The sequence below is a fragment of the Rutilus rutilus genome (genome assembly GCF_951802725.1).
Source record: "Rutilus rutilus genome assembly, chromosome: 17".
NCBI classification, from domain to species: Eukaryota; Metazoa; Chordata; class Actinopteri; order Cypriniformes; family Leuciscidae; genus Rutilus; species Rutilus rutilus.
This window is the reverse complement of record NC_140230.1, coordinates 9,868,845-9,886,090: the sequence shown is the minus strand read 5'-3', so window position 1 is coordinate 9,886,090 and position 17,246 is coordinate 9,868,845. Positions and strand designations below refer to the sequence as shown.

The 17,246-nt window shown below is 43.5% G+C and overlaps 1 protein-coding gene across 1 annotated transcript; it reads left to right on the top strand.

The window, feature by feature from the left end:
• Nucleotides 1–8,957: 8,957 nt before the first annotated feature.
• Nucleotides 8,958–11,032, top strand: LOC311276514 (uncharacterized protein). The gene is made up of 2 exons (XM_084386213.1): nucleotides 8,958–10,163; nucleotides 10,258–11,032. The coding sequence occupies exons 1-2, from the start codon at nucleotides 9,045–9,047 to the stop codon at nucleotides 10,285–10,287; spliced, it is 1,149 nt and encodes a 382-aa protein (XP_084242339.1). The 5' UTR covers nucleotides 8,958–9,044; the 3' UTR covers nucleotides 10,288–11,032.
• The last annotated feature ends 6,214 nt before the right edge of the window (nucleotides 11,033–17,246 follow it).

Sequence of the window (17,246 nt, the reverse complement as noted above, 5' to 3'; positions counted from 1 at the left end):
TTGGCATCTACTGCCAAATGTATCTCATTGGGTCCTAAATATTATAAAGAAAGTTTACAGGATTCAGTTTGCCTCTCATCCTCCTCATTTTAATAGTGTAGTGCCCACGGAGGTGCACACGGGACAAGTTCCCCTCATGAGTCTCTCTTGGACAAAGAGGCCATAGAGTACATACTCCTTCCCGAGAGGGAGTCGGGCTTCTACAGCTGATACTTTTTAGTACCCAAGGAGGACAGGAGGCTGCGTCCGATTTTAGATCTGTGTGGCTTGAACCATACTCCTCGGACATACAGGTACAAGATGCTAACAAGTGGTGTTTAGGTCAAAGACTAAATCCCAAGAAGAGTGTGCTGTCTCTGAGTCAGAGAACAACTTTTATAGGGGTAGTATGGGATTCAACCATGATGCAGGCACAGTTGAATCCTGCACATGTAGATTCGATTCTTGCTGCTGTGGGCAGTGGCCAAGATCTGTCAGTCTTTCAGGATGTGTTCACAATTGTAGGTCAATTCACTTGGTTCGTTTGGTCCAGACAAAAAAAAAAAAAAAATCTAGTCTTGGTCTGCTTAGTGTTCAGTTATAGTCCATGAGCCAGGGGGGTTGATCGGTATCAACGGGGGGGCAAATGCTATCATTGTTTTTTGGCAAGGTATACACCCCTAGTATTAGAAAAATCACGATAGCAGTGCAGCGGTGTTTTTTTGTTCTCGTCATAGTTGCAATGTTGCCCATCACAGTTCGGTACAGGATCAAAACCACGTCTCCTCACAGCAGATGTGTGACGTAGGGATTCCTGCTACTGTTTTGACTCCTTTACACATTTTATAAGCTCTTCACAAGTTCTCAGCAGGTGAAAATATCATCATATGCAGGCTACACACATACAACGAGCGCATTAACCTAGAACACAGCATTGGTTTGGATGTTCAGTAAGTTCCGTTTCAAAATAGGCTCTATATGTCATAAAAGCTGACCAATCAGGTTGTGAACGTATCCCTATGTTTTTAGGTGCAGTATCTTTTGGTTTGGTGAAAAAATGCCTAATAGTCCATGAGCCAGGGCCCCAAATTTGGTCCATCGGTATCATCTGGGGGGGCAAATGCTATCATTGTTTTTTGGCAAGGTATACACCCCTAGTATTAGAAAAATCACGATAGCAGTGCAGCGGTGGTAGCGAAATCACTTTTTTGAGCTCATGAAGTTACTAACCCCCTAAAATAAATTCCGTTTTTGAAATCTGGTATATATCTGGTTTAGGCTCATGCTAGGGATATTGTCAGTATTCTATAATATGGTGCTTGGTATCGTTGGAAAGGGGACCTTTTAGGCTTTCATTTAAGCTCAGTACTGAATCTGTCTGACAAACACAGAGGTCACAAGACTTCTTTAAACCAGAAATAACACACATTTTTTCACAATTTCCGCCTAAACTGTATGCTTTCTTTTATCCCTGTGGCATGAAAGAACACCATGGACACAAAACTCAACAACTTCAATACTCAAGGCACTCTGATGACTCAGAAAATGTATAATATACCCATACTATTTATTTGTGAGAGCCTTAAATTAGACTTCTGCAGCCAGCACAAGTCTTCAAAATAGAATAGAGCCAATAGAATGGACAAATAGAATACCCTATTAGTCCAGGGCCAAATGGCCTATTTATTCATGTACAGTTGTAATAAAAAAGTAATTGTTTCAATAGTGTTGTCAGCATAACACTTGTAAGTGGTTTAACAAAATGTTTCTATCATGTATTTTGATATTCACCCACTTTCAGTTAGAATATCAGAAAGTAGCTCATGCACGGAATGTTGATGGATTTTGACAGTTTGACAAGGTTTTGCCAGTATTGCGAAAAGATTGTTCTCCGCCTTCACTTAGAAATTACATGCGACTGTGTACAACATTACACACTGCTGCATTGTTGCATTTTCCCAGTTGCCAAATATCGTAATGTAGTGATTACTTTCATTTCTGGCGCTATGGCTGTGTTATGCTGACAACACTATTGAAACAATTACTTTTTTATTACAACTGTACATGAATAAATAGGCCATTTGGCCCTGGACTAATAGGGTATTCTATTTGTCCATTCTATTGGCTCTATTCTATTTTGAAGACTTGTGCTGGCTGCAGAAGTCTAATTTAAGGCTCTCACAAATAAATAGTATGGGTATATTATACATTTTCTGAGTCATCAGAGTGCCTTGAGTATTGAAGTTGTTGAGTTTTGTGTCCATGGTGTTCTTTCATGCCACAGGGATAAAAGAAAGCATACAGTTTAGGCGGAAATTGTGAAAAAATGTGTGTTATTTCTGGTTTAAAGAAGTCTTGTGACCTCTGTGTTTGTCAGACAGATTCAGTACTGAGCTTAAATGAAAGCCTAAAAGGTCCCCTTTCCAACGATACCAAGCACCATATTATAGAATACTGACAATATCCCTAGCATGAGCCTAAACCAGATATATACCAGATTTCAAAAACGGAATTTATTTTAGGGGGTTAGTAACTTCATGAGCTCAAAAAAGTGATTTCGCTACCACCGCTGCACTGCTATCGTGATTTTTCTAATACTAGGGGTGTATACCTTGCCAAAAAACAATGATAGCATTTGCCCCCCCAGATGATACCGATGGACCAAATTTGGGGCCCTGGCTCATGGACTATTAGGCATTTTTTCACCAAACCAAAAGATACTGCACCTAAAAACATAGGGATACGTTCACAACCTGATTGGTCAGCTTTTATGACATATAGAGCCTATTTTGAAACGGAACTTACTGAACATCCAAACCAATGCTGTGTTCTAGGTTAATGCGCTCGTTGTATGTGTGTAGCCTGCATATGATGATATTTTCACCTGCTGAGAACTTGTGAAGAGCTTATAAAATGTGTAAAGGAGTCAAAACAGTAGCAGGAATCCCTACGTCACACATCTGCTGTGAGGAGACGTGGTTTTGATCCTGTACCGAACTGTGATGGGCAACATTGCAACTATGACGAGAACAAAAAAAATATGCAAGAGCATTCTATCCTTTTTAGGGTCTCATCTTCCTGTTTTTTGGTTCGTTTACATGTCTTTGGTCCATGTTGCGTTCATATTTCATTTGAACCGCACTAGAGTTTGTTTGGAATCGATATTGCCAAAATGAAATTCGATGATACATCTCAGTGTTACATATTCCCTGTGTGGATTCCTGGACTTTTATGTTGAAATGTTTCCTGTTTCTTGTGCCATGCTTTGTAGTCTGTTTGTAATCCAATTGTTCATTGGTTCTCCCTTGATTAGTCTCCCCAGGTGTGTCTTGTTTACTTGTAAAGCTTGTTACTCCTGGTGTATATATAGCCCTTGTGTTTCACTCTTTCTTGTCAGTTGTTGAAGGTGATGGTCCCTGTTTTTTCCTTTGTTTTTCGTGTTGCTTATCGTTGCATAATTGCTTATCGTTGCTTATTGAGGACTATGTGGGAGACTTTTAAGCTTGCTGCCACCTTGCTCCCTTGAATGAGGTCATGCTGATAGAATGTTTTTGGAGTGGGCTGGACGATGGGACGTCTATATCTATATCTATATCTATATCTATATCTATATATATATATATATATATATATAAATTTAATAAACTTTTTTTTATATTTTTTTACAAAATTGAAACATCACTGAACTTACTTAAGCTGGAATGTGACGCTATTTTCTTCTGGAAACAAACTTTTTTGCATTTTTTTTCCTGTTATCTCCGTAAAGCTGCTTTGAAACAATCTGTATTGTAAAAAGCGCTATATAAATAAATGTGACTTGACTTGACGAGTGGGCGGCCCTAAAACACCAACACACTTCCCGGGTCAGTGGAGGTCCTTTGCATTGTTTCCTGATAACAGCGAAAAGAACTTAAAATACTCTGTAATTTTTGGTCATACAGATAAGACATCATTCAAAACTGTAAAGGGTCTACTTTTATTTGTACACTCACAATAACAACAAAACGTTACAAAACGCTTTTGTAAAATGAAGAGAACAAGGTGGGTACGCTTTCTGCCGTCTCTCTATGAACAACTTTCTAACGTGTCACAAAAATGAACCGTTCTATAATACTTGCCCCCAAAAACTCCTCCCTCGCCGATCTCAGGTCTCTGTGGCTGCTGGTGGGAGCAAAGCTGCTCCGAGCAACCCCAGCCGTCTTCAAGCTCCTCACACAGGGCGCACCAGAAGCAGAGCATCGATACATGATGTTTTTATTAACAAAGTTTGGGAGGAGCATGTTCAGATAATTAACACGAGTGAAGAACACTCAGCAATCAACGATAAGAGGTGTATATATATTCAGCAGTCTCACCTCAATTCGTTGACAGTTTAGCAGCATCCCTCCACCACCCCTTCTCCACACTTCTAGTCCTAACCATTTACATACGGGGGGGAGTACTCTGGGTTTGGGCCGAGCTCCGAGCTCGGAGCCCTCCCTCCGGACAGCACGGCAAATACGCATTAAACTTTACTCCCTCTAATTGTGTGTGTGAACTCGTGAACCCTACTCCTGGAATGCGGGGAGACGCTCGCAGACGGAGTCCTCAATGAAGTCCTCAAAAATCCTCAATGGCAAAATGGATCTGAGGGCCGTTATTACTAAGAGGGCTTCGTCAAAGAAGTCCTGACGCGATCAGTGTCAGCCTTCTGAGGGCAGACCCTCTGGGGAAAGACGGTTTCCACCTCATTATAAGTGGGCCGTTCTGCCAACCCCCTGGCTAAACCTGGCTAAAACCAGACAATTACATTACTTTAAATGAGTCCACCCCCCAAGATTACTGTTATAAAATCTGATATGTTGCTGTAATCTATAGTAATATCTTCAGAATTACTGAGAAGTCTAGTTTCAAATATAATTATTTTGAAGTGATGGTGCTTAATATAACACTATCTAGTGTAAATGATAAATCGCACTTGACATTTGTGCTAGTAACAGGCCACCAGGGCACTATACAGACTTTGTCAAATAATTTGCTGATTTTCTATCAGAGTTGATATTGGCTGCAGATAAAGTCCTAATTGTTGGTGATTTTAATATACATATAGATAACGAAAAGACGCATTGGAATTGGCATTTAGAGACATTCTGAACTCTATTGGAGTTAGACAACATGTGTCAGGACTCACTCATTGTCATAATCATACTTTAGATCTAATATTGTCACATGCAGGGTGCGATTTGCCGGGGGGATGCGTGGGATTTCCCCCTTTCTGGTCAATATATCCCTGCCTCTGCTTAATCATTTTTATCCCCCCCTCAAAGTGATCAGTGCTACTACACTAGTGGCGAGACGGATCACAAAACTTATCACGGATCCGTGGTTTGATTAAAGTCAATTTTATTTTAAAATGCGCTACTTTGGCTGGCTCTGATATAGCTGCCGCAGCCTCTCTGTATTTACCACTCTGCAGACTTGCTCAATGTCCCGCCCACGGCGCTATCTGATTGGTTACACCTCACGAGTAATAGCCTATCAGCACTTGCGAGACGCCACCCACTTTTCATCAGGCCCACCCAAAAAAAAAAATTCTAATTTTGTCAAGAATTAATGTAGCTCATAATGTGTCAATAAGCTCATAATGTATACTAAAATAGTCTAAATGTTTAGTTTTAAAAACAATTTTAAAAAGCTGGCTATGTCTATTTTGATGTTTCTGCGCAAGTTCAGCAGACAGTGAGATTCGGGTTTGTTCCGATCAGAGCTCGTGAGTGGAGAGCGCATTTCTGAATATTCCGCTCGCTCATTCCGCAGGGTCGCTCGCTCAACCCAGAATGGCATGCTGCCTGGTTCGAAAATATGTGGAATAAGGGCTGCCTCCGACTAATTTTTTTTTTCTAGTCGACTAGTAGTTGTTCATTTAAGCCATTCGTGGACAAATCGCCTCTTTATATTAATTTAATTACTTAAATATGCTATATAGCCTACAGGATAATGAGCTATATTTCTGTGTCGCTGCAAAGATGAAGTTGACGATGCGGACTCGCCATGAACGCCAGAGAGAAATGCTCATTTCATATGGATTACATAATCAGAGAATGAGGCGTTTAGCGCGGAGCGGTAGACGCGAATGAGGCGAATTGACTAACATTGATAATGCATCTGTCTTTTCTATCATTTCACTGTAGCTCAGCATCGCGATGTAAAGTTAAAGGAGCTGTATGTAAGAAATGTATTTCAATTAACTAGATGTCACTAGACATTAAGAAATCATGTTCATTTCAATACTTATATCACTGACAACAGAAGTCCGGCCAGGATATTGTCATTTAAAAGTGATAGTTGCAGCCCTCAACTGATGTTGATGTTGTCATGTTGTGTTTTGGCCTGATGCCCCACCCTCCACCTATCTACCAATCACAAAGTCAGTTGTGTTTCAGCATCCGGGTTGCCAGCTCTGCTCTAGTTACCACAGCTGCAGCTACAAACGTGTCAGCCTACGTTCCTGCTGGATCCTGCAGCCAATCTGGCAACCTCGAGTCAGGGGGGAGGGGGAGGGGATACACTGCTCTACAGTAATTTGAAAGTGATTGCAGTACCAGTTTTGGCCACAATCTTACATACAGTTCCTTTAACGTTATTATTTTAGCTCTGCAATCAATCCATGGTTCAGCAGAGGCTGATATATGACAATAGATGACATTGCGGCTAATTTATCTGATCCTGTCCATTAGCTTTGATCCATGTACGGCTTTTCAGAATGTCACCAAGTACAAATATTTATGTAATATTTCAGAGCGAAAACTCTAGCTAGCTAGCTGGGAACAATGAAAAGAGTCCAGAGCAGCATGTCATTATATTTTACAGGACCGTCACAAAACTAAAACAAAAACTAAAACTGCAAATGAGAATGTTACTACAGGTAGGATGGACGGCAACTCTCAGCTTCAGCAGAACTCACAGTCCCAGGTTGACTCAAATGAACAAGGACCACAGTGTTGGGAAAGATAAGCTATTAGAGTAAAAAATATTGCGTTAGGCTACTTCATGAGTTAATAAGAAAAAAGATTTTACAATTCCTGCAAATGCAGTGATGAAGTTCATGTTCTCATGATTTATTTTTATGAATAAACATTTTTCAAAACATCCCCCCCTCTGTTCTCTTATGAGAGGTCTCTCGTACTGCGTAAGAGTATCTTACGCTAGGGGAAAATCCTTTTTCCGCGAGATATTGAAGCCAAAAATTATCCTTAATTTTGTAATAATGTAAAACGCGTTGCGGCAGCATACAGACATAGGCAAGACGGCTCGCGCGCCTATTGGCTGTTCTGCGGCAACTGCAGCAGCCTATCGAGCGAGGCCTGACGTCAGACCCAATGAGGGCGCTTCGCGACCACTGCGTCACGTCCCGGCGAAACAGGCGTGGCTTAGGCCTATAAATACGGCTCGCAGGCAGCTGATATCAGCGACGGGGACCGCCACGTGATCTGCGTTTCCTGCCTGGGTGAGGATCATGCAGCTCTCGCGCTCGCTGACGGCGGCATCCCTCATTGCGAGCTATTGCCCATGGCGACTCTGAGGACTCGCCTGGCATTTTTCGCCGAGACTGCACCCCCGCCCGCCGTGGTACGAGTGGTCTACGCCTGAGCAGCCTGCTCACAACCGGCTGGATGGGTACTTTCTGCCCGGGGAGCGCGCTTCGCCTGCGTCCAAACCAGCGCCTTTTCTTCCTGAGTTACACGAAGAAGTCGCTAAGTCCTGGAACGCCCCCTATTCAGCTAGAATGCGCCCTTCTGTTTCTCTGGCATTCTCCGCCGTTGATGATGCCAAGAACAGAGGATACCATTCGCTGCCGCCGGTCGAAGAGGCGATAGCAGCCCACTTATGCCCGCCCTCCGCTGGACGGCGCGCTAAGCTGGCGCTACCCTCGAAAGCTTTCCGCACGACGTCAACCCTGCTCCACCGCGCTTTCTCCGCCGCCGGGCAGGCTGCGTCAGCGCTGCACACCATGGCCACACTGCAGATTTTCCAGGCCGATCTCCTCCGAAAGCTGGACGAGAAAGGACCAGATGCAATCTGCGTGCCAGACTTAAGAAGTGCTACGGACCTCGCTCTCCGCGCTACTAAGTCTGCTGCACAGGCCATAGGACGGAGCATGGCCTCTCTCACCGTGACTGAGAGACACCTGTGGCTAACGCTCTCCGAGATGTCTGAGTCCGAGCGCGCCGCGTTCCTCGACGCTCCGCTTTCTCCTGCTGGCCTCTTTGGATCTTCCGTCAAGGATTTCGCGGAAAGATTCGCCGAGGTACAGAAAGCGGAGCGTCGAGGAATCCCGCGATCCTGCGCCCATATCCACACACAGACATGACAGTTCCTACGGGACTCGCCCAGCCCTCCCCCTCTCGGTTGACCACCGCAGAGGAGTCGAGCGCGGGCAGTCTGCCCGCTGTTATCAGCGCGCCCCCTGCCTCAAATGTCATGAGCGCGGCGCTTATGTTACAGCACACCGAAGCCCCTCTGTCGCTGAGCGAACGGAGCGCGCTTCGCATTCAACCCCTAGCTATTCGTGCAGATGCATGGGCAAGGCTACCCGGGGTTTCGAAGTGGGTGCTAGACATTATAAAAAGAGGCTATTCGCTGCAGTTTTGCCGACGCCCTCGTCGCTATACGGCGCGCGTCGAAACCACGGTGAAAACAGAAGTAGCACATCTACTTTGAGCCGAAATTGTGAAACTATTGAGCAAAGGGGCCATAGATCCTCTCTCTCAAGCTCAGAGCGAAGGAGGGCTATACAGCAGATACTTCCTGGTACCGAAAAAAGACGGGGTCTCAGACCCATACTAGATCTAAGGCAACTGAACAGGGTACTTGCGAAGCGACAGTTCAGAATGCTCACGATCAGAAAAATCCTCGCGCAGATTCGCCGAGGAGATTGGTTTGTGTCAATAGATCTGAAGGGCGCGTATTTTCAAATACAGATAGCGTCACGTCACAGGCGATTTTTGAGATTCGCCTTCGAGGGCCAGGCATATCAGTACACAGTCCTGCCGTTCGGCTTATCCCTAGCACCCCGTACATTTACGATGTGCATGGATGCAGCCCTCACACCCCTCAGACTACAGGGCATGCGAGTATTGAACTACTTGGACGATTGGCTGATTGTAGCTCAATCTCACTCGGAGCTCGTAGAGCACAGGACCATTTTACTCGATCACCTCGAGAATCTGGGTCTCAGAGTCAATTGGGCGAAGAGTTCTCTGTCCCCCAGACAGATAATATCTTTTCTGGGCACAGAGCTGGACTCGCTGTCCATGATAGCATGGCTATCACCACAGCGCACACTGGACATTCAGCGCGCAGCGAGCTCTTTCCGCTGCGGCGCATCTGTCCCGCTCAAGAAATTTCAGAGGATGCTAGGTCTCATGGCCTCAGCATCATCAGTGCTTCAGCTGGGCTTGCTCCGCATGCGCCCACTGCAGTTCTGGCTGAAAGTGCGAGTACCACGCCGAGCGTGGGCCTCCGGTCTGCTTCGTCTCAAGGTCAATCAGAAATGCATCACAGCTCTGAAACCTTGGAAAGCAAACGACTGGTACCAATCAGGTGTAAGCCTGGGGACTTCCTCGAGGGTGAGGGTGAGGGTGAGGGTGGTGTCTACGGACGCATCCACCTCGGGATGGGGAGCGCTGCTCGAGGGCAGACCGTTCTTCGGCCAATGTTCAGAACGGGAGAAGCTTCTGCACATAAACTGCCTCGAAATGTTGGTAGTAGACAACGCGCTGACGCGTTTTTGTCCCCAAATAAGAGGACACCACGTCCTGGTCCGCTCGGACAACATGTCTGTGGTGTCCTACATAAATCGCCAGGGCGGCCTCAGGTCCCGGAACCTGCACAGGCTAGCAGAATGCCTCCTGGTGTGGGCTCAGCGCAACCTGCTCTCGCTGAGAGCAGCGCATGTGCCAGGGCTCCTAAACATAGGACCAGACAGACTGTCCAGGAACAACGTTCCGGCAGGCGAGTGGTCTCTACACCCACAGACAGTCCAACTGCTGTGGAAGAAATTCGGCAGAGCGGAAGTAGACCTGTTTGCGTCTCAAGAAAACGCTCACTGTCTGGAATTTTTCTCCAAGAGCAGGGACGCGCTGGCTCATGTATGGCCCCGCCGCCCGCTCTATGCTTTTCCCCCCGTCTCTCTCCTGCCTCAGGTGATAGAGCGGATCAGGGAAGAAGGATGCTCAGTGCTGCTCGTAGCGCCGTTTTGGAAAAACCAACCCTGGTTCCCAGTTATGATGCAGCTAGCGAGCACTGCCCCATGGCCAGTGCCAGTGAGGAGAGACCTCCTCTCTCAGGCCTATGGCTTGATTTGGCATCCTCACCCAGACCTGTGGTCCCTTCATGTTTGGGCCATCAACGGGTACCCGCTGACCTCCCAAAGGGAGTGTTAAACACGATCACGCAGGCTAGAGCTCCGTCTACGCGACGTCTCTACTCCTCGAAATGGTCAGTGTTTTCCGGCTGGTGCGCAGCTCGTGGCGTGTCACCCCCAGACTGTGGGGTGACGGAGGTACTCTCCTTCCTACAGGAGCTGTTGGATAAGGGCAGGACCCCTTCCACGCTCAAAGTTTATGTGGCGGCTATAGCAGCGTTCTCGAGAACAACGCTTGGTCAGTCAATAGGAAGGAACGATTTAGTAATTCGGTTCCTTAGAGGAGCTAAGAGACTGAATCCTCCCAGACCTCCCTCAGTCCCTGTATGGGACCTTTCTACGGTGCTGGAAGCCATGAAAGGTGGCCCATTCGAGCCTTTGCAGACGACTGATCTTTAACACCTGTCTATCAAGACGGTGTTTCTTCTGGCTCTCGCTTCAGTGAAGCGCATAGGGGACTTACACGCGCTCTCAATGAGCGCGACGTGCATGGAGTTTGGGCCTAATGACTCAAGAGTTATACTCAAACCTAGGCACGGTTATGTTCCAAAATCTCTCAACACACCGTTTAGGGCACAGGTCATTTCCCTGTCAGCCCTACCGGTCTCTGATGAGGAAGGAGACCCGAGCTTCCTTTGCCCAGTTAGGGCATTAACCCTCTGGGGTCTGAGGGGTTTTCTTGGCCCTGGAGGTGTTCTGACATGCTCTGACATTTGTGCTTTTTTCAGTTATTTATAAACATGTTAATGGCAAAGGTGTAAATTCACTCTATATAGCACAAACAGGTCTACCATATGTGATCAACATGTATATGTTTGAATTTTTAAGAGAATAATGTTTATGCGTGGTTATTGATAAAAATAAAAATGAAAGTTGCTGAAATAAGACCACAAAACACATAGTAAATATGTGTCAATAAGACTTTTGACTAATGAATGTTGTCGCTTCGAGTTCTGGCTTCAAAATGATGTGAAAATCATCCTGCCTAATCGTTCACATAACACAATACATTGATTTACACTTTGTAAAACATTTTTTTTGTCAGAAGAGGTTTATGCATGGGAGTGGTAATGGCCTATCAATATTAATGAGATTCAGACCAGGGGTGTGACAGACACTCCCCACATTCCTAAAAAACAACAACAAAAAAAACTGTTAGCATACATTATCCAAAGTAAACTGATGGGCAATTAAAGGGATAGTTCACCCAAAAATGAAAATTCTGTCAGTAATTACTCACCCTCATGTTGTTCCAATCGCGTAAAACCTTCGTTCATCTTCGGAACACAAATTAAGATATTTTTGATGAAATCTGAGCCTTGTCTCACTCCTCCGTAGGCTGCTAGGTGGCCCAAACTTGCTGGCCCAGAAAAGTTATTAAAGAGATCGTTAATATAGTCCAAGTGACTACAGTGGCTCAATCTTAAGTATATCAAGCGACGAGAATACTTTTTGTGCGCAAAAACAAACAAAAATAACGACTTTATTCCACTATTCATTTCCTTCTCTCTGGGCCTCGTAGTGTTTTTGCGCTGAGCGTCTGTGTTGCACGTCATCACGCATCACACACATGACCAGCGTCGGCCAATAGTGAGCCTACGTGGTGACGTGTAACACAGACGTGCTGCGCAAAAACACTACGCGAACCAACTAGAGGTCGAGAGAGAAGGAAATGAATAGTAGAATAAAGTCGTTATTTTTGTTTGTTTTTGCGCACAAAAAGTATTCTCGTCGCTTGATATACTTAAGATTGAGCCACTGTAGCCACTTGGACTATATTAACGATCTCTTTAATAACTTTTCTGGGCCAGCAAGTTTGGGCCACCTAGCAGCCTATGGAGGAGTGAGACAAGGCTCAGATTTCATCAAAAATATCTTAATTTGTGTTCCGAAGATGAACGAAGGTCTTACGCGGTTGGAACAACATGAGGGTGAGTAATTACTGACAGAATTTTCATTTTTGGGTGAACTATCCCTTTAATTGTTATGGACGCACAATGTATGTATATATCTGTTGATGGTCCATAGGACAGAGAAATATCACTGCGAGTATCTGTTTATGGGCCATGACCGCACGTATTTAGTGATGCACGTAATGAACGGATCGTTCGCGAACGACACATGCATTTCAAACATTTACACCTGTATTCACAAACATCAGTGCATAAGGCAGTATGGAAGCATGATAAGCAGTGTCATAGTCTAACCAAAACCATACGTTTATATATATATATATATATATAATGTCTAGTATTTAGACAGTAGGCCTAGGCTATCACATATTTTACCGGAGGCTGAAATATATTTAGACTAAATCACATTACACTTAAGCAGATATTCGCAAATAAGCTACATTAAACATAAGGCAGTATTTTAGCATGATAGTGTTATATAAGCTAATCAAAACTGAGTGAAATATATTTAATATACAAATATATTTAGAGAGTAATAGCCTATCACATTGAAAAAGTTTACACTTGAGCATATACTCGAATGTTAGGGATATTGTAAGGCAATCTTTCCTGTAAGATGTCAAAAGCAAGCCAAAACTAAGCAAACTATAGTCTGAAAATTCATATGAGTTCTATATTATCAGAAAAATAATTATATAACAGTAAAACTTACTCCGAAATTGTGTCCTCGGCGGGATCAATTCGCTCTTCAAAATACTGCCGTTCGTCGTCCGAGTTACAATCTTCCTCTGAGGAAAAGGTGAATTCTTCCTCGCTGTCCAGAATCATCTGAAGGGCGTCTTTACCGGAAAAGCGTGCCATACTCAAAACGCGATGAACTATCAGTGAGTCTGATGAAGAAACTGTGTTTGTATGGCATTGATCGGGGGGCGTGTGCGATGCATAGATCACCTAAACTATTTACCATGTAAATAGTGCCGGGGGCGGGGCTGCCTCAGCTCATCAGAGATAATGAAGGGAGAACTAAAAAACGGTACCTCTCCTTGCTTTTAAAGGGACTACATAAGCTGAGAATATTTGTTTTTTATATAAATTACTTCATTTAAAAGAAGAGATTTCAAGCTTCATAAAGACATATCTCACGTGTCTGTGTGAGAAGTATTCGCTGAGTTATGGTTAATTTTCGGACGCGTTTCAGAATGGACTTAACTGACAGAGAGAAGGCAGAACTCGCTTCGTGTTTATTTTTCTTTATTTGGCGAAAAGCACAACACTTTGTTTTTATTGTGAGTATACACAAAAATAATACACATTTAACAGGATCGATTGATGTATGAAACTCCTATGGAAAATCAAAGTCAACAGAGTATTTATGAGTTTCTTTTACACTGATAAAAAAAAAGCGAGCCGGTATCGCCGGCGATACCGCCGACCCCAGGGGGTTAAGAGCTTATGTGTCTCGCTCTTCTGTTTTCAGACAGACAGAGCAGCTCTTTGTTTCGTTCAGCGGGCGTTCTAAGGGACTAGCCGCATCGAAACAAAGCCTATCCAGATGGATAGTTGACGCTATTGCGCTAGCGTACACTTCCAAGGGCATGCAATGCCCGTTGGGTGTCAGAGCGCACTCCACGAGAAGCATGGTTTCATCGTGGGCCTGGTCAAGTGGGATTGTCTTGCAAGATATATGTATGGCGGTAGGCTGGGCCTCCCCGTCTACATTTATAAGGTTTTACAACCTAGAGGTTCCCGCCCTACAGGCCAGGCTGCTGTCGGTCTAAATGACCAGTATTGTCTGTTCTGATGCTATCGGTTCAGAATGTTGCGTCTACTGAGCACAGCTCACTGATCGACCAAAAAAATAATAATAATAAATGCTATGGGCAAACTGTATAAGACCCACATTTCCCCATCAGTTCAGGCCGTACCCCGCCCTGTCTGTATGATGTAATCCGCGTCTAAGTGACGCTGCTATATGTGGAAGAGCGCGGCTTCGCCCCTCCCTCTTCCCGGACTCCCTGTGAGTTCCCTGGGTGATTGTGCACTATATGAACCCTGGGTTTTCGCCCTTGGGTCTTTGGTGTCAGATCCCAGCACGCACGGCGTCTTGCATTGGGTCCCCTAGAGTAAGATACTCTTACGCAGTACGAGAGACCTCTCGTAAGAGAACGTAACCTCGTTCTCTCTAGTAGAGGGAACGAGTACTGCGTATCTTGCCGTGCATGCATACGCTCTGGTTGCTTCGACGATGAAAAAACAGATATCAGCTGCCTGTGAGCCATATTTATAGGCCTAAGCCACGCCTGTTTCGGCGGGACGTGACGCAGCGGGCGCGAAGCGCCCTCATTGGGTCTGACGTCACGCCAGGCCTCGCTCAATAGGCTGCTGCAGTTGCCGCAGAGCAGCCAATAGGCGCGCGAGCCGTCTTGCCTATGTCTGTATGCTGCCGCAACGCGTTTTACATTATTACAAAATTAAGGATAATTTTTGGCTTCAATATCTCGCGGAAAAAGGATTTTCCCCTAGCGTAAGATACTCTTACGCAGTACTCGTTCCCTCTACTAGAGAGAACCGAGGTTACGTTAGTAACCGAGTACGTTTTTTTCACAAATCGCACCCCATGGAATCAATGTTAATGCCGTTGAAATTCTGCAGCAGAGCGATGACATCTCAGATCATTATCTAGTCTTGTGCATACTCCATTTACCCAAGGTTGCAAAGCCGACTCTGTGTTACAAATATGTTAGAAGTAGAACTTTCACTTCTGCCACTAAAGATTGCTTTATTAATAATATTAATAATTATAATATATTAGAATAACTCAATATTGTGACAGAAACTTTTGACTCTCTCTTTTCCAGCACTCCTTTGCGCTTAAAGAAGATTAAAGAAAATAACCCAACGCGTAGAACAACGAGCACACTCGGGCCCTTAAGAGAGCAGCCAGAAAAATGGAGCGCAACAAGAAGAAAACAAAACTAGACATTTTTTTAATTTCATGGATAGAGAGCACGATTGCGTACAGAAAATCCTTAAAAACTGCTAACATCTGCTTATTTTTCGACTATCTTAGAAGAAAACAAACACAACCCTAGATATTTATTTAACACAGTGGCTAAATTAACAAGAAATAAAGCTTCTACTTCTGAAGTTTCCAAAGAGCATAGAAGTAGACTTTATGAACTTCTTTACTTACAAGATTGATAATATTAGAGAGAAAATTATAACTATGCAACCATCTACTACAGTAGATCAGGCAGTACATTGTAGTCTCCCTGAGGAAAAATCCATTCATTCATTGCAATAGGAGAGGAAGAATTGTCTTTAGTGATCCTTTCAGTGATTGTTGAACACAATTGAATAAATTCAAGGCACACGTTTTTATTATGCAAAGCTCTTTGTCTTTTACAAGGAAGTGAGTCTCTTTTGAACTTCACTGAATGTGTGCCACTCAAACTAGCAACAGATAAAGGAACAAATGATCATCTAAATCAGACTTTATGGAAACACTTAACAATAAGGTTCATTTGTTAACTACCTTAGTTAACATGAACTAAGAATGAACAATACTTCTAAAGCATTTATTAATCTTAGTTAATATTCATTTTCAACATTCACTAATACATTATTAAAATCAAAGGTTGCATTTCTTAACATTAGTTAATACACTGTGAACTTAAATGAACAAATAATGAACAGCTGTATTTTTATTAACTAACATTAACAAAGATTAACTAATATAGTTACAAATCTATTGCTCATTTTAATACATAACCTAATGTTAACTAATGAACCTTATTGTAAAGTGTTAACGACTGACTTTGCTGTTTGATGATCATCCAACCATCAAACAATGAATACAGTATCAAACTGAAATTTCAGAGGTGGTGTTTTTTTTTGTTTTTTTGTCCTTGGCCTCGGCCTACAGCTCTAACTGCGGACCTTAGTGTGAGCCTGCCTCCATTAGCGGCACAGGCGGCCTATTTTCCACCCCAGCCACTTTTCCAGCCATTTGTGTCTAATTTGCTGGTGTGTATGGAATCGACAATATCTAGGGCACTTTCAACAGGTTTCTAAGTGGGGAGAACTTGTGTAATGTTTTGATCGGAATGAAACAGCTGTGTTTTGTCACGATGTATGATATAGGATTTAGGAGTAGCGTAAGCTTTGACGTTATTTTAGTTTATAACTTTTTTTATAATGGATGGATGCACTTTTTGGGGGCATCAGAGTCAGGACCACCTTTCACTACCATTATAAAGCTTGGAGGAGCCAAACAATGTTTTTAATATAAATCCAATTGTATTCGTCTGAGAGAAGAAAGCCATATACACCTAGGATGGTTTGAGGTTGAACTATCTCTTTAAGCTTACAGTTGGAAATTCATCTCAGTAAGCCTATTTTTCACCTCTCCCCAGCACAGAAATGTACTGATGGCAGCCAACTTTCAGTTAAAGTTCCTGTTCTTTTTATTTATGGAATCAGTTATGGAAATCAATTGAGTTTTGAGGGCCTCAATGTTATCAGTAGACTCATTCAACAGAGGAAGATCTCTATATCAATCTACAGTGTATGTAAATGAACTGGCTTTTTGGACTCACAGCTGCCCATGGTAAATCTGTTTACTTGTGTCAAATTTGCAAAATGGGGATCCTTTAGGAATTAGTCAGAGTGCTGAGTGCTGAACTGAAAAAACTCTGACAAGAGTTTTGCATGTGAATGGCAGAACACAGTTGAAAATTATTTACCCCACCACAAGTAACACATATATTAGTCATTCAGTATATACTATTCTCCAAAAAGAGGTGTAGGTTAATCTTCCAGAATAATTTTTTGGTGAAAACAAACTTATTAACTGTAGATGTGCAGAAATTATGCTGTTCTTTATAGAAGTGACCACACAACACTTATTGTAAACGATTTGTTGCTGCATGCTATTCCAAAGAGAAAAT